At 35.6% G+C, this 24,857-nt stretch overlaps 1 protein-coding gene across 10 annotated transcripts in view; it reads left to right on the forward strand.

The window, feature by feature from the left end:
- Nucleotides 1–5,787: 5,787 nt before the first annotated feature.
- LOC104905881 (hypothetical protein) overlaps nucleotides 5,788–24,857 on the forward strand; it is a 30,416-nt gene continuing 11,346 nt past the window's right edge. For 4 of the 10 annotated variants that reach the window (XR_008967926.1, XR_008967925.1, XR_008967927.1 and 1 more), the window contains exons 1-4: nucleotides 17,136–17,685; nucleotides 18,549–18,753; nucleotides 19,357–19,702; nucleotides 23,064–24,098. Coding sequence is in view for 6 of the 10 variants with exons in the window: in XM_010694523.4 (XP_010692825.1) it covers nucleotides 17,591–17,685; nucleotides 18,549–18,753; nucleotides 19,357–19,702; nucleotides 23,064–24,098 (1,681 nt within the window). In the remaining 4 variants the exon portion in view is untranslated. The other 6 variants (XM_010694523.4, XM_048645986.2, XM_010694529.4 and 3 more) reach the window with 6 other exon arrangements.

Genomic DNA, 24,857 nt, shown 5'->3' on the forward strand with positions numbered 1-24,857 from the left:
TTCCGGTATGTCTTTCACCGGCACCCGAGTGTCCTTAGGAGAGTTACTGTCGTTCAGCACCACGCGGATCAGAGATTTGATCGGCCCGGTCGCCGATGTTTTTCCTCTAGGTTTGTCCTATGCTCCCCGCAAGGTTGTGGCTAGGGGCTTTCTATGCCAGAGAATTCCGACGGGCAAAAGGTACGCAAACTACTGGGTTAGCAGTCTGCGGCCTGTTGCGTATTGATATGGGATTGCGATTCTCGACGCGATTCTCTACGTATGACTGAGCCGAGCTAGGCTATCGAAGTCCTCTGTCTTACCTGCGCACTGCTGGTGGACGGCTATATCTGGATCAATTCCAGGCATCTCTTTAACACTATAGGAAAATGCATCTTGAATCTCCTTGAGCAAATTTATCAAAATGCCCCTCAACTCAGAGGTAAGAGAAGATCCAATCTTCAAAGTTCTTTTTGGACGATCCTCATCCAAACAAATGTCTTCTGGAACCTCTACGGGCTATGGACGTTTAAACGCTACGCCCATAATAGCCATTACTTCTCGAGACGAGGGAGCCTCTTCCTTGACGGACGCAAATTTTCTTTTCTTGCTAGGAAGAATTTTGGACGTTTTCCTTGAGGGAGCAACATGCGTCTGAGGATTTTCAATGGTCATTCTAAACGAGGCTACTTGGTCTTCACATATTCGGCCGCTTTCCCTTCGCCAGCAACCTTCATCAGGTCTTGCTTCGCGGCTTTCCAATATTATGGTTTCAGAGTAGTTAGGTAACACTCTCTGGCCACCTGTTGGTCCTCATACAGGGTATCAATCTGACCACCATCACATTCAAACATCATGAGCATAAGATTAGTAATTATCACTGCTTTAATATGGTTTAGAGTTGGACGTCCAAGAATGACATTGTAAGTTGTCAAGTATCGAACAACCAGGAACTTGATGTACAAAGTCTGGGAGGCTTCCTTCTCTCATACTCAAACTAGCAAAGTAACTGTCCCCATGGGGTTGATAATTCCTCCCCCAAACCCAATGATTGGGTGGTGGAAATGGACCAAGTTCTTCTCATCAAACTTCAATCTAGACAAGCAATCTACACTAATGATGTCTGTTGAGCTTCCAATGTCAATCTGAATTCTTCTTACTCTCATGTTTGCTATCTTAATCTGTACAACCAAGGGGTCATCATGAGGGATTTTCAGCCTTCCCCGATCTTGTTCACTAACTACTACTTTTGGAAGGGGCTAGGCCTTTGTTTGATCAGTTAACAAAATTTGGCCGAGCTTCCTGAGATAGTTTTTGTGCCCCCTATTGATTGGTCCTCCAGCTGCAAATCCATTTGATATGACAAGAATAACATCCTCATCAGTGCTTTTACTTTCTTTCTTCTTGTTTCGACGATCACCTTTCCTTTGAAACTTCCTTCCTCTTTGGGGTAAGTATGAATTCATCTTTCCTTTTCGGGCTAAATCATTCAAAGCCCTCTTAAGGTGCTTACATTCACTAGTCTGATAACCACATTACTTCTGAAAATGGCAGTGCTTGCTCTTGTATGTGTTCCTCTAAGGAGTCTTCATCTCAGCTGGAGCCTTGAGCTCATGTTGATCCTTTATCTCCATAAGAATGGAGTATTTATCTTTATAAGAATGCTAAATTCAATGGGATCAACTGAAGATTTAGATTCTTTCCTCTTTATTCGCCTGGCCGAAGTGGTTGTGGGGGTTATAGCCCAAGTCTCAGCCTTTTTAGGGTTGCTCTTTTTTGGTTGAGCCACCTCTCAGGCTTCTTGGACTCATGATGTTTTGCCTCTTCACATACTTCAGTGGCATGTATAAACACTTCAGCCTCTTTCAATGCTTCCGCAAGAGTGATGATTTTCTTTTTTCACAAGATCAAACTTAAACTTCTTAGCCGTAGCCCTTTGATAAAGGCGTTAAAGGCCACTTCAGCATTAACATCTTGAATTCGCAAGGCTTTGAGATTGAACCTCTTAAGAAAATTTCTAAGTGCTTTGTAACAGCCTGCTCTTCCGAGCAACTAACGAACACACTTCACAACCACAACCTAGAATATGCTTTTCAAGTCTCAGCAGACACCCGAACGGAAGGTTTAACAGGGGAAGGATTTTCAATAACACATCTCAGACTTGATAACTATTCTCAAGTTGCTATACCAATCCAAAAAGTTGTTTCTATTAAGTTTTTCTTTTTCGAGAATAGAGCGAGGACCAAAAATGATATACTGGAGTTTGAATTAGGAGAAACCATCTACAAATGAAAAAGTAAAGTTTTAGGTTTACATTTATAAACATTAACTTCAAATTATAACTAAGGTAAAATAAGTTAAAGACTTTTAGTTTAAAAAGGTCCTCAATTAGGCTAAAATATTCCAAGACCCCAATTCATTTATTCTTAAGCCGGCTTTGGGGCGTCACCTAAGAGATAAAGGATTTAGGTAAATAAAACTTTATTAGTTATACTCCTATAACTCCTGGTTAATAGAAAACATCGCATGCAGAAACCCATTCCTATACCCAAAGCCCAAGTCTTAATTGGATACTTTGTTGAATAAAACTTTACATACTTGTAAATTTCTTAAAATACTCTAAATGTTCTAAGATAATAGGTAATACTTCCTCCATTTTGTTTTAAATGAAGCATTGGGTGAAATGGCACTATTCATGGATCAATTTTCTCTCCAATTCATCATCATTATATAAAGAAAAACATAGTCAAGTGGGGTCTTGTTAGATTGTATTGATGCATAGTACCCAATTATAACTTCTATACACAATTATAGATATTCATGATTGAAGAAGGGCATTGGGTTGCGTGAAAAAACAAACATTTTATTTACAACATAAGGGATGAAGTACCTTGCTTTGGCAAGCCTATTACCAGTGATCAAAGACATGAATAGGTGTTTGTAAGGGTGTGTAACTATTTATTCAAATTTTAAAAAATAGGACTTTAGTTACTATGTTGGTTCTAAACTTAGTCACTTATAGCAATTATAACAAGAACATAATAACAAATTAAAAAAAAAATTGAATATGTAATTACAATTATCCTAGTATGGCCCCTATATCTAAAACTAAACTTGAAGGTGCTCCCTTGTATTCGCCTTTTGATCTCCATCAAAGCTTGATTTTCCAATCAACATACAAGCTAATTGAAATTTAAATTTTGAAATGAAATTACAAAAATACAAAACGGCTCGTAATCCGTATTTAAGATACAAAAATGCATAAACGATATGCAGACCGTATAATCTATTCTAATTTGCGCCATAGTAGTAGACCAAGATTATCCCGGCTCGCGGGCTCAGCCCGATTTTGGGTAAAAAATTCGGACTACGGGCAACCTAGATTTGGAAAAATAGGTCAAATTTTGGCCCGAAAAGCCCGCTAGGCGCCGGCCCGAAATACCGAGCTTTGGCGCGGATTTTTTGGCCCTAAACTTGGCTCAACCCGGCCCGCGACTTTGGCCCGAAACGAACCACTTTTTTTGGCCAAAGCTCGGCCCAATCCGGCCCATGATCACCTCTTCATAGTATTCATCCAACAATCAAGCATATGATTATTCATTCATTCACTTACTTAAAGTAAGTGACCCAATTTATATTTTAGACAATTCTAATACATATTGTTAGTTAAACTAATCAACCATTTTATTTACTTCAAATAATAATAAAATTTAATAGTATTTGAAATTATACTTGGACTTAACATTATCTTGATAATAAAATTGGAACATTATCCAAGAAGTAAGGGTTGAACATCAAAACAATAAACTCCCACTTCAGTGGCGGATCCAGGAATTTAAAAATAGTTGGTAACACTAACGCAAGTTGGAAGTACAATAATGACCAATACATTAAAAAAAATCATTAAAGTTTCCAAAAGCAAAATATCCATATTACAACCAAATAGTACTTAGAAGGTGGAGGAGATGGAGGAAGTGGATTTTAAGTGGGCGTTCTTGTAACAAAAAAACTTGAAATATCCCTTGTATTTTTCCTTTTCATTCTAAAAATTAAAATTAATAATTTGAATGAAATTATACAGCACATCATACACTATACATCATTCAACATAATAATTTCTAAATCACAATTTGTCATCCTAACCTAATTCCTAAATCACAACACAATCATTCTACTATCAATTTGTCATTCTAATTCCTAACCTTAGTAACATAATTCCTAAATCACAAATTCACAACACAATCATTCCTCGATTTGGCATCCTAATATAATTCCTAAATCACAACACAATCGTGATTTCAATTTTCAGCAATAATACATTACAAATGACAAATTTTCAGCAACGAATGAATTAAATCCAAATGACAAAATTAATTTTGATTCAATTTTCAGCAACAAATGAAATCCAATTGATAATAATACACAAATACACAATCTTTAGTAACCTAAATACCTAATTTTCAGCCACAATTGTAAAAATTAATTTTCAGCATCAAGCCAACAATGATTCAATGAAGAATAATTGAAGATGCGATTAAGCGAAGATTAAGAAGGTCGAATTAGAAAAATACTTGAAGACTGAAGTATGGCACTGCTGTCAGTGCCCCCTGCCTCCTTCTCGCAGCCCCCTACCGACGAACATGAAATGAAGAAGTGAAGACAAAGAGTGACCGACGACGATTCACAAGTGAGTAAGTGACGAGGATTCGACAAAGATCTGAAGATCTGAATTCACGAGTCGCTGAACGACTCAACAGCCGAGGTGCCGACGATGAAGGATTGAAGAATTATCGGACCGGCGAAGTCGAAGGAAGTGAACGCTTCTTCTGTTGGGTCAAGGATTCGAGAAGGAGAAAGAAAGAGAAAGAATTAGGTTTTCTTCGTTGTTGAGAGAATGAGCGCTTCAAATGAAAAAAAATTCCAAAAATATTAGTTGCTCACTTGACCACCTATGACCACGTGTAAATCTGCCACTGTCCACTTAGAAAAGGATAACATAACTAGCAGGATTGAAGAAAACATGTACTAAATAAACTTTTAAAACAAAAAAATTAAAATTGAGTAATGCTGTCCAAACATGTAATACAAGCACAAAAGAAATTTTTTTTAAACACTGCAGCCCATACCCAGACAGTAGGCCCAAAGGACCCACTGCCAAGCCAATACGATAGAAGGGAGGGGAAAAGCTGCTACCTACGCACCCCATTACAACCTCAAATTTATAATTTACTTGTTGGGTGCTGCCAACAACCTTCTTTCTTCATCTTCCTTTTTTTCATTTAAAAACCCATTTTCAATAATATGATGTGTAACCTTATCCTAAAAATAAAAGAATTAGACACCCTTGCCTGCAAATTTGTGTAACTTAAAAAGTAATATATACACACCCGACCCAAAAGTTGAATAAGGAATTTCAGCTTTAAAATTGTGTTTAATAATCATATTATTCTAACGAATAATTAAAAATATATAATCAAAGCAGGGAAAAAAATGTATTGATCTTATCAAATAAAAAAAATTGATCTAAGTACAATTCAAATATCATTATATGAACTATTCATAAATAAACTAAAATGATAATCAGTACTAGAAAAGAGGTTTTCATGGCTAAGCAATAATGACAATATTGATTTTTTGACGTTAAATATCACGTTTAACAAGAACTTTTTGAGTTAGTCGTTGTAGAATATTACCCAGTATATATTATTTAATATTGTATGTCGTTAAAAGCTCTAAAAATACATAAATGATAAAATAGAATGTGTTGTCGTTAGGAAAAAAAAAAGCAATTAAGCGGTATATGAAAGTTCTCAAATCAAAAGCTCAAAGCCCTCTTTGTCAAATTTAAGCGCTCAAAAACTATCTTTGTCAAAATTAAGCGCTCAAAACCCTCTTTGTCAAAATTAAGCGGTATCTGATCCATATTTCTCAAATTCGTAATTCAACTCCCAAATTCTTCTCGATTAGTTTCCTTCTATCAAATTCCTAATTCCTAAACCTTTAAATTCGTAATTCTAGTATTGAAGTAATTCGCACTTTATTTCAAGCAATCTGTATTCGTGATCGCAGATTTGTGTTGCCGATTATCAAGGTATGTTTGTGAATTATGATATTCGGATTCTTCTTTACTCGTTTTCTGATGCTTTATCCAAAATTGATCCTCCAATTTCAATTTTCCTTCCCCCAGTTACTCTCAGTCGTTTGAAGCAATTTGAGGATTTTGCAGATTTGCGATTTTGCGGATCGAAGCAAGTCGTTTAGTTTCGATTGCCAAATTGTCGAAGTATGTTTCTGAATTTTCAGTTCCTACTTCACTCATGTTGTTTTTTTTTTTATAAAATACTTTCCTCATGTTATTGGTCGGTTGTTGCTTCTTGAATCGACCTATTATTGCTTCTTGAATTGTCATTGTTTGTTGCATAATTGGGTTCTACTTCTCTATTAATTTACTTCGTTAAGCAAAAAAAAAAAAAATTCTTTGTTTTTATTTTGAAATATAAAGCTTAAAGTTTTTATCCAAGCTCGAACATTCTTGTATGGATTTAGTGTCCTACCACGAACCTTCTCATCCAAAACATAAAAACCAGATAAGACAGAATGTCACTCTTCCTTCTTACAGGAATGTTCATCAACGAATGCTTAACAATATCTTTTTAACTTTTGAAGTGTATTTCACCCGGAAAAAATCAACATTACCCTATGCCTTATACAACATGATGTAAACAAAAAATATTTATCAAGGAAAAATGGAAACAGAAAAATATCAATATAGTTTAAAGTTGTCACCTCTAACTGCATGATCTCACACACAAGGCTCAGGTCAACTATAGATAGCAATTTACTACCTAGCACCAAAAAAAAGTACTTCTCTATTTTGATTTTGAAATATAAAGCTGAAAGTTTTTGTTACAACTTTTTTTTTTTTCTTTTCCTTATTCTTTTCCTATTCTGAATTTGTTGTTTTCTTTCATATGAAGACATTCTGAGCATTAATCTCTGGAGAGTGATCTTCTGCAGTTGTCTCTATGTCACAAAGTTTTGTTGTTATGTTATTTATATTGCTTTATGTGCTTGTATTTATCGTTTCCTTACTAGTAATTTGTTCGGTGTTGTGTGGTGATTTTTGTTGTGTGTATTTTATGTGTTAGTTTGAGATTATGGTCCATTATTCTCAATGTGGGATTAGGTGCTTATCGAAAATTAAGACAAGCAAACTATATGCTTCTGATTAGTTTAAGAAAGTGAGAAGTAATATTGATTATTTACTTCAAGAAGTAATATTGATAATGTGTATTGGTTTCTTTGCAACTTTTTAGCTATATTATAGTAAATCTTATAAATATAAATATAAATATATATTTTTCCTTGTAAAATTTGACTCCTAGTAAAGATTGGATGGCCACCGAAGAATATATGAATGATGAAACATATGAAGTTAGAGTTAATAGTTTTTTAGATTTTGCTTTTCAAAAGTTGGGTACCACGGAAATTCGTTGCCCTTGTTCCAAATGCCTTAATATAGAGTCTGGAAATCGTGACAAAGTGCGAGATCATCTCTTAGTTTATGATATAGTTAAAAAAAGGTACACCTTTTGGTATCATCATGGAAGCTTCCTCCTGGCCCATATAATATTTCCCCCAAAGAGAAGCGAGTTTTTTGCAATTTTTTGAAAGAGTTAAAACTCCATGATGGGTTCGCTTCAAATACATCTTATTGCGTCAATTCGAAAGAAGCTAAAATTTTGGGTCTTAAAAGGCACGATTGTCATGTCATACTTGAACATCTTCTTCCTTTAGCAACACGTGGACTTCTCACTCCACTTGTACGTGAAGCTCTAATTGAGCTATCAATGTTCTTTACAATATTATGTGCGAAAGAATTGGAGCGAATAGAGAAACACATTCATATCACCCTTTGTAAGTTAGAAAAGGTTTTTCCACCTTTTTTCTTTACTATTATGATGCATTTACTTATTCATTTAGCACGTGAAGCTATAATTTGGGGGTCTGTGCATTTTGATGTATCCTATTGAGCAATACATGTTACAAGCGTAAATCATATGTTCGAAATAGGGCTTGTTCAGAGGCTTCCGTCGCTGAAGGGTATTTGGTAGATGAGTGTATGACTCTTTTCTCAAGGTATATGGATGATTTGGAGACCAGATTCAATTGTCCTAACTGAAACAATGAAAATGCTACTGGTTGTGATGAAGCATTGTCTATATTTAGTCATCCTGGTCGAGGTTTAAATGCTCCCACCATTAGACATCTTGAGAAACGTGAGTTCGATCAAGCTCACATCTATATTCTAAAGAATTGTGATGAGGTTCAACCTTTTCTTGAGTAAGAATCATAACTTGAGTTCTCACCTTTTTTCTGTTAATAGTTACTAACCATGAAACCAAGTAATCCGTTTCTTTCACTTTTATAGACAATATTCTACTATTGAAGCATCCAATGAATTAGTGCATTCTGAGCCTTCTAAAGAGGAGTGGGCTGAGAATTTTAAAAGTTGGTTTAAAAATGAAGTAAGTAATCTAGATCTGTATTGTCTTTTATATATTTGAACATAGTGTAAAACAAATTATGTAATTTCTTTTTCATTTTTCTTTGGTAGGTCGCGCTCTTATATAAGAATAATAAGAGTAAGGAAATGGAACACTTGCTCTCGTTATCACGTGGGCCAACTCAATATGTAACATCTTATACTGGTTATATTGTTAATGGTTATAGGTTTCGCATAGAAAATCATGATCAGAATTTGAGAACACAAAATAGTGGGGTGGTTGTGATTAGAAATGCAGGGAATGAAGATGAGATATATATTACTATGGAATCGTAAAAGATATATTCCAGTTATAATACTTGGGGGAACCAAATTGTGTTATTTTGTTAATGGTTATAGGTTTCACATAGAAAATCGTGATCAGAATTTGAGAACACAAAATAGTAGGGTGGTTGTGATTGGAAATACAGGGGATGAAGATGATAATATATATTACTATGGAATCGTAAAAGATATATTCCAGTTATAATACTTGGGGGAACCGAATTGTGTTATTTCGTTGTAAATGGTGGGATGTATATGATAAGGTGAGAGGAGTTAAAACGGATAAATATGGGTTTGTTAGTGTGAATTGTAACAAGCAATTAAAAGGTGATGAACCTTTTATCTTGACTAGCCAAGCAAGACAAGTGTTTTATATCACTGACACCATTAATAGAGGTAGACGACTCATTTCCAAGACTCAACCACGTAACTTTCGCAAGACTTCAAACGACGATGGTGATGATAGTACTTGCGATGACAAAGAGGAAGCATACCATCATGGTGAATTATTTAAACATACATATATAGCTTCCTCCTCAACAAGCGCGAGCAAAGTTATTAAAATCTTACGATTTTACGATTCAAAATATGGTAGACGATTCGATTCGCGATTCTAGACGATTCTATACATTTTTGTTGACTAGCGAAAACCTCGCAAGTTTAAATCATGCTAACAAGGAAAATAAGAAATATATATTATTAGCTATTGCCAATATAGTGGGTAAACAACTATTTTTTCCAATTTTTAGGTCTTTTAACTTATAATTTTAGCATATATTCAATGAAAATTGAGTGCAATATCTTGCATATTCAATGAAAACTATTCGATTCTAAAGGTTGTTTTCGATTCAAACTAGAATCTCGATTTTAACAACATTAAGCGCGAGTGATAAATTTTGTAGGAGTAGGCCGGGTTTAGTTCTGATTTTTGTGAACGATAATGCAAACAAAAATAGAGAACAAGGGCCTAGGAAGAAAAGAAGAGAGAAATAATTTTTGTTATTTGTCTTTTACTTGTATGCAATTTTTGCTACTGAAAACATGGTAACGCGAATTTGTTTTGTCACAGATTTGTTCTTCTCTTCACTATAAGCACTTATTTGATTGTGATTTTATGTGTTGCATTTAACTTTCTGAAATTCAATAAGATATGAGTGTTATTACAATTGGAAGCCTAGTTGCTTATTTGAGTCTGGTAGAATTACACATCATTTGCACTATCTTATCCTTCCTGCCCTTGTATGTGGTACAAAATTTATCTCCAAATAAGATCAAATTGCTGCATATTACTATGTTAGATTACTTGTATTTTTATGTGTAAAGACACACATTTGGTGATTATAGCATTGGTATTTTTAAGTGAATTATAATGTTAAATACTGGTACGGAGATAGCACTGCTCAACAGGTAGGCAACCTCTGTCACGAGCAAATCAGAGCTACTGGGCAGCCTCTATCGCGAGCAAAACAGAGTTGCTGGGCAGATAATTAACCATTCATTCAAGTTTTTGTTTGATTCAATTATGTATCTGCTAATCCTATATATGTATCTTGCTTGGTGATTGTGTACGTAGGTTTAGGTGCTGGAAGTAACATGGCTCATCGTAAAATGCATTTAGGTCAACCTACTTTGCCAAGATCTAATAGGCAATATGTGCCTCCACTTATGCTAGCAAAGGGACGAGGTAAAAAGTTAAATGGGTTGCATTCTTCCCAAACTCAGTTTGGATCTAAATCTTATATTAGCATTAGATCTAATTTGATTAAGAAATCTACTATCGGAGTGGATGTTGGAGTCTTAAAATTCAGAAAAATTGGTATCAATCCTAATGGTCATGGTGATGATGATGATTTTTATTCTTCATTGGAAGATGAGGATATGGAAATTGATGAAAGTAGTGAAAATCTTAATAGTCTTGATGATAAGGATGTAATGATTTTTATTCCAGGATGTGTTTCACAATGACAATATGGAATCTTGTCGTGAGCATGTTCTTAATCATATGAAAGAATTGTGGACGAATTGGAGGTCAAATTTGTTAAGATATAATGTTACAAAACAAAAGATCACTTTAAAAGCGACCTACAATTGTAAGCCATCGAACGGACTTTACGGGAATGAGTAAAAGTGGATTATAAAGGAGACCTATTCAAACCTTCTTTCAACGTAAACAGGGAGCAAATCTTTTAGGCAAGTCATTTGGAACGATTTGGTGAGAAACCTAATGTGTTAACCCTTATATGCTCTTTTAAGTTATAAGCTATACAATTCAATTGACATATGATGTGATGCAAGGGTGGAAAATGAGGGGATAAAACCAGCTTTAGTTGATGTATTTTATACAATTCACAAGAAAGACATGTCACCTCCGAATGCTGAGAAAACAAAAAAAAAAATATGTATGTTTGTCAACCACACTACTTTTTTATATTGTTCATCTTATTAGAATTAAAAATTCTTTGCTTATTTTATAGGATGAAATTCGATAAATAACATAAAAAGATCCATCACTTTCCTATGTTGAGTTAACTCTCTCCTTTTCTATCAAGTTATGTAATCATAATGTTGATATTTGTGGTGGAAACTTTTGGCATATATGTTGATCGTTTATTGTTCTTGATGTTTGAATTGACATGTCGTTGATCATCGTAATGTATAGATGGTTGATGGTTGAACTGGTGTTAATGGTTGTCTTGTATGCTCACATGTTTAAATTATGCCATATGCCTTTTGTAATATTTATGGGGAGATGATGCTGCCAAAATTTTTGTGGAACTGTTCTCCTTTAATTTTTATTAGGTCAACAACTACTCATTTACATGTATTTTATTTTCTCATACATATGTATAGGTTGCACAAAGGATTTTTAAATCTAAATCCCGAGATCGAGTTGTGGGATTTGGTGGAGGAACAAAACTTAAAGATATAAATGGACCACAACCTAGTAGAGAAGAACTTGAAGCTGAACTAAATGATGGAGTAAGAAGATGAATTTGCCATGGATTTTTTTTTTTATTTATAAAAAAACAAGGTAGGTGAATGACAGTTACAAGGCAACACATTCCATAATTATGGGAAGGAGATATAATGCTGGAGGAAAAGTGAAATTAGAAATGGAGATTATTTCAATCTTTATTTCGATTGTTTAACCCCTTATATAACTCGTCATCTAATACCTCTTTATTTCGATTGTTTAACCCCTTAAATAACTCGTCATCTAATACCTCTTTATTTTTTAATCAACATACACCTCCTTTCTTAGTTTCGTCTTATGCTTGGCATTTCTATCGTAGAGAGCCTCATATGATCTGCTCATATGTGCTGCAAGCTTTTCCTGGAGATCAAGGTTTAAACCTCCTTTAAACCTATTCATCCTTCGACGATCCGTTGTCACTAAGTAAGGAGCGAAACGGGCAAGTTAATTGAACTTTACAGCATACTCTAGGACGAACATATTTCTCTACTTTAGATGGATAAACTTGAATTGCATCTGGAGCTGCAGAAATTGAGGATAAAATTCATTTATCATAGCCTCCTTTAACTTCTTCCAACAAAGTCAGTTTGGTTTTGCATCTCCTTGGCGGCTTTCCACCAAAGATCAGGTTGCCTTTTGAGATAAAACATGACAAAGTTAACCTTCCACTTATTAGGGCATTGAGTAGCATTAAACAACTTTTCCATACTGTTTAACTATTCTTCAAACTCAGTAGGGTATAGTTTTCATCATATGTCGGTGGCTTATGAGCATAAAACCTTTTTTTTGGTTGATAGTAGCATAAAACTGTTTAAACATGTTCGTTAATTAGTTAAAAGTCTTGACCTGAATAAATCATGATTAGTGGAACTTAGACAAAATTTAATAGAAGTACTAAAGCTAAACTTTTTTTTTTTTTTTTTTGAAAGATACTAAAGCTAAACTTAAAATCAACATTTAGGCCTGATTAATGCTATATTTGGATAAATAAATAAAACGTAGAGAATTGAAAAAGGGTTAAATTTACCATTGAAATTTTACCTTAATATTTCTACCGTAAATCTTTTTACAACGGTATTACTCGTTTATTCTTACTGTTTCTCTCTGTTCATGATTTTCTCTCCCCTCCACTTCAGTTTTCACCTCCTCCGAACTACAGCAGGTCAGTAATACTCTCTCAATTTCTCTCTTCCTCTGGCAATTACTTTTCAATTGTACATTTCTGCATTTTTGTGATGATCTTGGATGTATAAGTGTACAACTAATTTGCATTGTGAAGTTTGCAGCCGTGGTTAGTTTGCTAGTAATTTGCATTGTTTAAATTCTCATCCTTTTGTGTTTCTGAGAGTTTTGCTGATTCGAGTTTCTTCCTAACTTGAGAAGCAGCTTCGTTATCGGATTTGGACACTTGATTTAGTTTGATCTGTATGGAGTTGCGAAATTCAATTTAAGTATCGTTTGAAGTGCTGATAATTTTTGAGGCCTTTGACATCTATTAGGTGTACTGATTTTACTGTGTTTTCCTTGTTAATGTTATTGATATAGGATTATTAGCTCGTCCTCACTTCGAGTTTCATGATTAGGTTTTTTGAACTATTAACTTTATAATGTTTATGTATTTAGTTAGTTTGTATTTGGTTCATCTGTTCACTTTGTATAAATTGCTGTGTGGAAGAATTTTTTTGATGTATATATAGTTGTGTTATGGTGGACACTGATTGGGGATCAAATGGTGCTCTTATCGGACGATAAATGGTGGAATTCAGAATCGTTGATGAGAGGTTTTCTTGGTAAACTGAAACTCAGTTAGTACTACATGATTAAAGTACGAATATCTGTTAACTTTGATCAAAGTTGTGTCACCTTTCTCATTCATCATCAAATTATATTTATACATCCTAAAGGACAAAGTCGTACTCGATTACAAACTAGGAATAATAATCCTAAATAATGTCATAAGCCATATAGAGTCTTGACACCCCTCAAGGTGGAGCGTGCAAATTCCGACACCCCACTTTAACAACAAGAACTCAAACTCAGTCCTACCAAGAGCTTTAGTAAAAATGACTTGGTAGGAACATAAGAGGGAGTAACAAGCCCCTGCATCACGAACAAACAAAGTGACAATCAGTTTTAATATGTTTAGTTCGCTCATGAAACACTGAACAGTTAGCTATATACAAAGTAGATGGACTATTACAATATAATGCTGAACTCCAAGATCACCCAGTACTTGCTTGACCCATTTCAATTCACAATCTAAAGCAGCCATAGAATGATATTCTGCTTTTGCAGAGGAACGAGATACCGTAGGCTACTTCTTGGTCTTTCAGGAAACTAGAGAATATCCTAGTATAACAGACCAGCCACTTAGGGAAGGTTTTGTAATAGGACAACTAAGCCAATCAGAATCACACCATCCTTCTAGGCGGAGATCACTTGACCGGGCTCATCCTTTTATGTTGAGGTCAGTGCAAGTCTGTCTATGATTAAGAGTCTAGGTGGTGTTGAAGCTGGCAGAACGAAATAAAATGTTGTCCTGGATTTTTCTTCAAATATCTGACAACTCTAAGAGCTGCCTCTTGTAATTAATTTGGACCATAATTTAAGAGGGCCTAGTATGCTCGCAGAATTGTTGAAATTCAAGCAAAAGATCACAAGGTATGTGTTCTTTAGTATGATAGAGCAACAAGCCATCATCTTTCATGGTCGATGATGTGACCGCATTTATCATTTTGGTTGGTGCTACCCCTAAATCAAAAATTTGGACTCCATTGTCCATAATCCATGGATTAGTACCTATAAGCCTCATAAAGGCCTCCAAATAGATTAATTACATGGAATTGAACCAGTAAACATACTGCTAAAAGGTAATTGTGAGAGAAAAAATCCCATAATTCAAATTAGAAGAAATTTTGGACAGTTTTCTGGAGTGAACTTTCTTTTGAATAAGTTTCACATCCCACTTCACTGGGTCTTTGAACCTGGGAAGCGATCAGTTGGCCACCTCAGAATCGATGCCAGGGACATTCAGGATGGAAGGAAGACTGAAAACAAGCGTACTTTATTCATAATTATAAGCATAGAAATCCTATACCATCTTTTTAATTATTTGGGTGTTTGGGCTTTTACTCTAAATTTGGCTTACCGGAGCAACGATGTTTCTTTTCAAATATTCAAATGTGGATTTTGTTTAGCTTGATTCTAATATAATGAAGGCAGTTTGCTTCTCTCCACATGAAAAAGTTTCTCTTCCATTGTTGGTAATATCTCCCTCCAAAATACAGAAGGCTTAAATTTCTCTCTTTCTTAACTTCTCACCAACACCCTTTTCAAAATTTCCTCCCAATGCAGCAGTGCCCTAGTACTTATTTAAGTAGATCCTTGATGAAATGTTCTACTTAATCTAGAATCTGATATTTGTCCCTCCTTTTTCTTTGATATCTACCAATTGCATGTATTATGGTTCTACCATAGAGATCTAGACTTATAATTCTTTCACAAATATGGGTTTGGACCATGGAATTAAATCTCTCCCGCTCCGTACAGAACGGCCGTTCTGTAACGGATTTTGGATTTACCATTCCGCGAAATCTCGTTACGGAACGCCATAATAAAAATCACATACTATTCGCCGCGTTAGAACGCTTTTATCCCCGTTACATCCGTTCTTTTCAAACATTGTTCAAAAATATTTTATGATTTAATTATATAGCTGATGAAACATGATATTCTGATAGATTTGATTATCTTATGTTGTAATAATGCTTCATAAACTAAAGCAATGCAAATAAGGTTAGAACTTATTAATGCGAATTTTTTTAAAAAATTTACGCCGTGTCGGCCACGAAATGTTTGATTCCCCTGTTACAAGTCGTTCCTGCGAACGCGACCATGACCGCGACCATGACCGCGACCTCAATTTTTTTTCCATGGTTTGGACTTTGGTGAATAATGTAATAACCAACTATACACAAGGCCTTGATTGATTATCTCCTAGTATTATGACATGATAAAGTTGACAAGTTTGAAGCTGTTTTTGGGTCTTCCAATTAATATGCTAAATTTATTGAATTTCTTGCGCCGTGACTTAGTTGAAGGATGCAGATGGGTCTTGATTGGTTCTGGGTGTTTTTTATCAGATGCAATCTTCATCTCTAAATTATGATGTTAAGAAAAGAAACAATTATTGTTGTGGTCATTTTATGTTGCTTTTTTTGGTTAATAGTTATTAGTGATGTGACTATGTAACTGAATCATATCAAGTAGCCCCAATACATCCTCTGTTTCATAAATAAATAATTCCTCTGTTTCTTAAAACTTGCAACATATTCCTTTTCGTGATGTTCCACCAATACTTGCTACATTTCTTTTTCGGTAACTTTTTACACAAAAATAGCTTTGTTCTATATTTTAAGCACATGGACCATGTTTCACTCTTGCTTCTCCTTGGTTCTTGTGTCATTTACAGCTGTTGCAAGTATTAAGCAACAGAGGAAGTATGTATTATTAGTACAAGACTACTGGTTTTGTTAATCACTGAGTATTAATATTTTGTATATAATTATGCTATTCTTGCTGTTTGCATTTGTCCAGTAATACCAGACGAACTACTGGTGGCCCCTGATCAGTAGCTCTTTTACGTACTGCTCTCAGATGCTGCTGCCTTTTTTTACTGATTTTTTGAGCTACCAACATCTGCATCACTTATTTCTCCTACTCTTCGGGGATCATGAGAAAAGTGAGCAGAAATAGGTTTAGAATGGTTTATTGTAATTTAAGGTACCTTTGACTAGAGACTGATTTTACAGGAGCGTCTACTTATTTTTGCCTATGTCATTTGAATATTTGACACCATAACTGATTTATGTGAAAAGGCATAGTATTATAGGTTGGAAGCTGCTATGGAGCCTTTCTATTAGTTAGTAGATAGTAGCGAAGAGAAGGAACATATACTCGTAAATGTTGTTTTACTAATTTTCTTAAGGTTCCTGGATTGATATACCTTGCGCACAGTTTCATGAGCTCTGTGCCAAATTCAGGAGGCATATCGCATGATCACTAGTATGTATCTAGAGGTACATAATGCTGTGAGTAGTAACTATGAGTATATGCAATTAATACTCTTTGGAGATGCATGACTTGAGTAGTTTGGATACTTGAGTTGTGTCACGATTTGTGAAGGTATCCTTTACATTTAATTGAGTATAATTTGCATTTCGTAGTCTTCAGTAACTGTGTTATCTTTTACAATCCGTGCAGTGTAGGTCCCTTATGTTATAATTTATATACGGTTCAATAACGGGCTGGGGGAGGGGGTTGCGGAGGAGGGGTGGTGGGTTAGGGTTAGGGTTAAGGTTAAGGGGTTAAGATTAGGGTTAGGGTTTAGAAGGTAGGGTTCAGGGGTTAATGTTAGGGGGTTAATAATGACAATATTGCAAATAACTTAAGCGGCAAGTTAATGTCCGTTAGAAAAAGGGTATTTGGTGAATGTTTTCGGAAACTCGGGGGTATATGGTGAATATGTGAAACATTGAGGGTATATGGTGAATTTCATGATTTGTCGGGGGTATTTGCCTATTTGGTGAAAAAACTGATTTATATATATGCGGATGATGTTTCATGAATTAATGGATGTGGGTGTTTTGCAGAATGAGTGGCGGTTAGAAGTTTAGCATGCAAATACTTCGAGCAAATCTATTACTTGCAGGGAAAAAGGAAAAAAAGATCTTGGAGTGATCAAGACAAACGCTTCCTCTTCTTCAGCTGCCGCAACACATAACGTGAATTCGACAAAAGCTGCTTTAATGGTGGATGATACCATTGCAGAGGGTTCTGAAGTCAAGTTGGAAGCTAAGCATAAAGCTGACGGTTCTTGGCATCCATGTCAAGTCTCTCTCTGGTAACTTTTTTTTTTCATACTAGCTATCTATAAGCCAAAATTTAGGCGGAACCAACCGTGATAAAGGCGATTTCGCATGCGTTTCCAGAATTTCCCTTGTCAAGATTCCCAGTGCTCCCTACTATAATGACATAACTCAACATAAGAGAAGACGAGGCAAACAAACAACAATTTAAGGGGAAAAAGAAATGCTATATAAGTTAATTTTATAATATATAGTTCAAATCATAGTATGGTGAACTAGGAGATATAGAAGATTTTAATAAGTCTTACAAAATTACACTTCATTATTATACCATCACAATATCGGCATAGAATCATAAAAACACCTAAACAGGACAATAATGCCAAATTTGCAGGCAAAACCGCGAGCGGTACACGTTGAACGTATTTGTTTCGTTCCCACAAACCACATTGATTTGGAATTAGATGTCTTTTAGGGCTTAATATGGCAAATTGATTCCGGTCTCATTGCATGCGGAGTTAATTAATATCATTATGTTACTCCGTAAATTTGGTTTTGAATTTAAAGGAAGAGAATCGGAAGACATTTGGGTTCTGAAAGAAGTTTCTCTTGCTCCCTGATCATGAATTCCCTAGATGTTAAAAACATGTCAAGCGACTGTAGGTGGGTATAGGGGAAGGAATTCCCCCTGAAACGTGTTAACAACTTTCAGTATGGTCTTGTGAAATTATCCATATTAGTTGTATCTTGAAAATGATTATTTTTCGCATATGAAGGAAAATTATTGTATGCATGAAAATCTTGATCTTATAATATGAGCTGTTTTGCCATTATTTAACGTATTGTTTATTACAAATCTTTGCTGGAACAACTTCATCTCTACAAATTGTCATAATAGCTCTGGTGGAGGACTTTCTGTAAGATTTGAAGGTCAAGTTTCAGAAGATATAATATTGGACGTAGAAGATGCATTAGTCTGTCTTCGAGTACGTTCAGTTCCTTTGCAGGGGGATGATTGCTATTATATTGAGGAAGGCAAACGTGTTCTTGCTGCTTGTGAGAACAACTTCCAGAGGTTCTATTTTGATGCAGTAGTGCAAAAGGTGGATCTATCTCCAAGATCTTTTTGTGTAAAATGCTTCCTATGCTTGTTTGATTTTTTTGGTAGCATAAAATGTATTTAGGTGTTCGCCTCAGGGCACTTCGCCTGGCCTGGAATTAACTTGCATATATAGACCTTTTCAATAATATCACATTTCAAAACGCTTTGTAAATAAGGGCAATCTTCCTCAGGGCAAGCTTTCATGCTCATTTTTACCTATATTAAAATATGCACTTCCTTCCTAGCTTGAGATATGTAGGTTGAAAGGTTTCAGTGCTGTATGCATTATTAGTGAGCTTACTAGGTCTCCTTCATGAAGCACAAGGCGCTTCGGTTGCTATAAGACATTTATATCTTAGCAATAAGCGCTGCTGGGAAGGGCTTGCTTTACTTTGATGGAAAACATTAAACTTCATTTCTGTCTTTGCTACTCTGTTGTGGGAGGCTTAAAAAAGACTATCATGGGAGCAATGCAATTGAAATTTTGTTTTACTTGGAATGCTCCTACATCTTTCTCCTGTATTCTGACGAGTTATTTTTTTTGGATTAGTGTTGCTACCTGCTGTTTGTTTTACTAAAATTTTCTTGTTCCTCTTCTTTACAGGTAACAAGGGTGCGACATTCAAAAAGGGCTTCTTGCAGATGCACTTTCATGATCCAATGGCTTTCTGAGCATGTTGAAAACGGAACTTCATGTATTCCATCTAGTTCCATCATGAAGCTAGCTACAGAAAGCATTAAGTCCCATCCAATTGTTGCGGCTTTTTTAAATTCCCTGGAAAGATCATATTTGTCTACTTCACCATCAACCCCTACAGCTTTTGATGATGATGACACTCAAAACGAAATTGATCTTCAAGGACTACTGAAGCATATAGAAGGAATTGGCAGCTTCGCTGATGCATCCAAGAAGGAACTTTTAAAAGACACTCTTTTAGGAGCTGACCATGGTATATCTGTTGTGACTAATCTATGTTACAGTTTCCTACTTCCTATGTACTTGACATCCTGTCATCTTTACTCTTAGCCTCAAATAGCAAGTTAATGCTATTTATGTTTGAATAGTGCTACAGGGCTATGCTAGAAGATCAGAGAAATTGCTAAATTTCTTTTTGCGGGGGTGGGGGTATTTGTGTGGTGAAATGCTAGAAGCTCGTATAACATGATTTAAATGTTTTTCCTTCAAGGCTCTGTCATTTTTAAACCTAATTCTCAGGACAATTGTTTTCTCAAATATGACCTTAATATCCCAATTAGTGTTCTTGAAGATTAAAATGACTAGTGACTAGTGCCCTTGTAAGCCCTTAAAGGCATTTCTTATAGGTAAGTAACCACGGTGACTTATATGGTTCTCAATGCAAATTATGATAAGATGTGGTCTACATATTATTGTTTACTTATGCTTTGAGGACGGTTTCATGGCCATTTTAGCTCTTAGAATGCAATAGTTTTAGCATTCATCTCTAAGTTACCCATACCAGGTGATTTATATTGTTCCTTCAAGGCTCTAGGTTCATGATTAAAAAAATTTCAAACACAACTAAGAGCTTCAGGATGATTGTACGTTAAGATTCGCTTAGCAATCGATCCCCCCTCATGAGGCCATTTTTATGAACTTTAAGGCTTTGTTTTTTTGCAATGAGTACAATTTCCATATGTAAATAGGAGCTGTGTGGAATATGGAAGTGGAAGTGGAATTTATATGGGATTTCGAGTTTTATGGGCATGTTTTCTATGTTTGGTCTACGATAGAGCTCCTATGAAGAGCTTGATAAAGATCAATACAAACCGAACCAATCAATAGGTGGCTGCACATTCTTTGACCCATGCAGCCAAATCCTCCTCAGATATGGCCTTGATCTCGCTTGATTTCTGAATAAATTTAGACTGCTTACTAGAACATTTGGGTATTTTTCCCCCCATAATCATTTATAGACAGGATATAAGCTGATGTTGTTAGACCTGGTGAATCACCATAGCAAAACCTTTATCAAGGTTGCTGATTTTGTATATTAATTACCTTATAGCATTTTTGAATGATTTTACTAATTGCAATCACTTTCTCACTTTTTCAAGAATGCATTGAATTCTTGTCTTTTTTGTGCTTTTGAAGATACACCCCACACTTCTAACTTATACATGGAGCTACCTTCTCCTACCATATCTATTTTTCTCGATTCCCTAGATACAAATTATCCACTATTTCCAATCACATTTGCTATTTCTTATATCCTCAATAAAGAAATCACCTATTGTTATAAAGAAATCACCTATTGTTATAAAGAAATCACCTATTGTTATAAAGAAATCACCTATTGTTTCTCGTTACATTGACTTTTCTATCTCTTTCATATAGAATTACACGCTATTTCTATAATTTCAAAGTTTTACCAACACAATGGCTCACTATTATATGCATAATATTGTTTGGGGTGGAGGAGTTAGTTGAAAAGCTTCATGGTTCTTAATTCATATTCTAATGGCTAGGTGCTGTTGATTATGCCCGTTTGCTTTGGCAACCACTCTTGTGCTTGTAAGGAAAGTTTTGGCAATTATTGGCAGATCGCTCATATAATATGAGCTATCACTTATGCAGGCTTTGGAGTTTGAGGTTTTTGGCTCGAACTCTTCTTTAATATAGTGAGGTTCTCGCTTGGAGATATGTTTCCTATGGCTTCAAAATGAATTAGTGTTGGCAATCACCGTCATAGAACAGTTCTACGCTTCTGATTTATAGGACTATATTCATAACTCAAAGTTATCGCTCTCATTTGGTGTAAGGTAATAATCTGAGAGATGGTGATGAAGATTGTGTATAGTTTCGCATGAGTTTCCTCATGTGGTTGTCAAATACTATACATATCGACTAGGAAACTAGCTAACTTGTTTGTTTCTTCATTACTTCTTTTTGTACCTATACTCACATTCGCCAGGGTAATGAGTAGTTATGACAACTAGTGGAGAAAAATACTTAATTGCTAGTGGACATTTATCATTTTGGATGCACATTATGGAGCTTTCATTTCAAATCATGTGCCAACTTTGTTATCTTTCTTATGCTTTTGTACCAAATGGGCTATTAGGGTATTTTTTTATCATTTATATGGCAATGTCAAAGCTTTTGTAAATTACTATTTGAATCTTTTTATTAATTACTCTTTGGTGATCCACATATTGTGAGTTACAACTTATAATTACAGTTGCAAAGTCTGGAATCTTTTTTAAGTTGGGCCTTGGGGGATCTGACTCTGTTGAGTGACATGATACTCAAATGTTTTGTTACATGTTTGCCCTTCAAATCATGAAGAAGGCAGATTTAGCAGTCACTTCCAGATTGGCCACACGATTTCAAGGATTTTGCTTTTAGGGCTCCAGCACTCTAGGTGCTTAAGTGCTTGACTCAATTTCTCCTCAAGTTTGATTAGGAGTTCCCTTCTGGCATATTGGCCATGTTCATTTGGCTTATGCCCCAAATGCAACTTTTGAGAAATGACCTCTGGCTCGATATGTAACAACAGTAATAGCCTTAAATATGCTGTTAACGGGACCTTAAATTCAAACTATGTGTTGCGATGACGGGGCCATGATTGATGTTCTTGGGTGTCCAAAGACAATTAGTAAATAGGTGTCCCTTGCGCGCTCAGAATGCTACTTAAGGAATTAACTTAAGAGATCACCTACCTCTAATGATCTGAAGGCTTTGGTCCGGGTTCTCTGCTAAAAAGTGCCTGATATACAACCAAGGGTCCGCAGCCTACTGATGTTTCTTGGCCTTCATATATCTCTTAGTGACATCTTCTCTCATAAGAAACTTTTAGCAAGCACTTTCATGTCACCTATATGGTCTGGGAGTTAAGAACTGCTACTTATATAGCTACAAGGTACTGATCCAAACTCTTCTAAGATATGTTCCAAGGTTATTCCCATATGATGTGAGTTCTTTTGTTTAAATTGCTCTATGGTTTTAGGGTCAAAACCTTCTTCATTGAAAGGTATATTTCATCTGAATACTTACTCTTGGTGGGGAAAGTATATCTAGTTTAACAAAAAATGTGGCGGTTTAAATATCAATTGCCTTATATAGGAATATTTGCATTATCTCACACAAACACAAATGTTTGGAAGGAGAATCTTGAGTATAAAAGCCAGCAGTTGAATGAAAAATCTCGGATTTTATATTTGAAGAAGCAAGGACATGTATTCCCCTTACTTATAGCCCACCATTTTCTACGGTTGCACATTACAATAAAATTACAAAATGATTTAGTTAGTATGATATTTCAATCAACTTTTTTTTTTCATGATTAACAGCTGGAAGAGATTGTTGGAACAAACTGCTTGCTTCAGAAGAAGTGAGCAAATGTGTTCAAGTTAGTTGTGAAAGGAATCATTTGAGGAAACCAGCAAGGAGACAAAGTATACAACCAGAAAGTGAGACTGTGGTAACTTCTGCACCATCATCTACAGAGGAACAAGTACAAAATGTGTCTCCTCTCAGTCCTCTTGCAGCTCGTGCAGTCCTGGCTTCGTTAGTGTCAAAACTTCCCCACGAAAATGAATCTGTTGTCCAAAACGAAGGAAAATGTGTCTCTGTGTTGGATTATTCCAAATTTATGCGTGTTTCTGGGGGCTCTGGTTCTTATATTGTAAACAAGGTGAAAACAAATGAAAGAAAGGGTTCAGGCAAGAAGCTTCATTCACGAAAGTCGAATGGAAAAATGGTGTTATGTAATAAAGTCGAAACCTGTATGGATTCAGGTGGCTGTTTAGCATCCTCGATGAGAGATGAGGAGTTAACCCAGCCCGTGGTAGCAAGCAGAGTGACTCGTTCAACAATGAAAAGAGAAAGTGCAAATACGAATCGAGATGATGAAACCACAACATCAGCGAAATACTCAACAACTGTTCCAGTGACACGATCTGTAGCTCACAAAGGTAAAGGAAATTTGGCTGTCAAGGTCAGTGAAAAATTGCAGGACAATAAGGCGAGACCAACCAGATCAACATGTTCTAAAATAATAAAAGAGTCTGAAGTTACAGATGTAGAAGATGAAAGCAGAAATCTGGATAAAGGGGCAAAATGTACCACCTTAAGCAGTACAGTTCGTGTCACTCGTTCGACAGCTCGTGCGGGGACAGGAAATTTGGATGACAGGGCCAAAGAACGATTCCAAGCTAAGCTAGAAACTGATAGTGCTCAACTAGATTATTCTAACTCTGATTATGAGGCTATGATATCAACAAAGAAAAGGACCTCTTCATTGATCAATGCCAAGCCAACATTAGCAGAAAGTGCTAAGAAGCAAAAGGGATTAGATGCTGTTGAGAGGCGACAAAAGACAACAGGTTCTTGCGGAAACTCTATTGATTGTCTTTTTCCTATCTTTGGTTTTCCCGATATACTTGTGTGCATTTTCTTGTTGTCTTCAAAAATACAAGCTATTATATTGTTTCTTATACAATGCAATAGCTACAATTTTATACCTAGTAGAGATGAATTCTATCGTCCATTGTTTTGCGGCATTTACTTTACGATTTAAACTAATAAGCTGGGTTAATAAAAGAAGTGCTTCGAGCATCTACCTGGTTAAAGTTCAACCTTTGTGCCTGTGCCTATTTGGCTTAGTCCAATCCATTGGGTATGGAAGTTAATATTTCTTATATGTATCAACTCTGCACGCCAGCTTTCAGACCAAATGGCTGCAGTACCAAGGCAAGCAATTCCCTCTGTTTTAGAAGAAATTAAAATGTATTACATGCATAGCTTGACTCAGTTATTGAATTATGATGGCATGGGTGACTATCTCTGTCCTGCAGAATTGACCGCCGAAATTAGAATCATTAGCAGTTTGGAAAAACTTTCACTTCATCTTAATAAATTAGATGGGTAGGTGGGGAGTCTTTCATTTTACAAGTTGATGCACTAATAAATTGCTTGTCAGTGTCGTCTTCTATATTAGCGTGAGGAGTATTGTTTCGGCAGTGAACTGTCAGAAGGAAAAGAAATTTATGTGCCGAACGAAGAAATTCCCCACTTCCCTGCCAAAAGAATCACCAACTTTTGGCTTCAAAATTGATGGACTAAACAATAGCTTATTGTGAAGT

Source organism: Beta vulgaris, chromosome 1 (assembly GCF_026745355.1).
Source record: "Beta vulgaris subsp. vulgaris cultivar EL10 chromosome 1, EL10.2, whole genome shotgun sequence".
In the NCBI taxonomy this organism is placed as follows: domain Eukaryota; kingdom Viridiplantae; phylum Streptophyta; class Magnoliopsida; order Caryophyllales; family Amaranthaceae; genus Beta; species Beta vulgaris.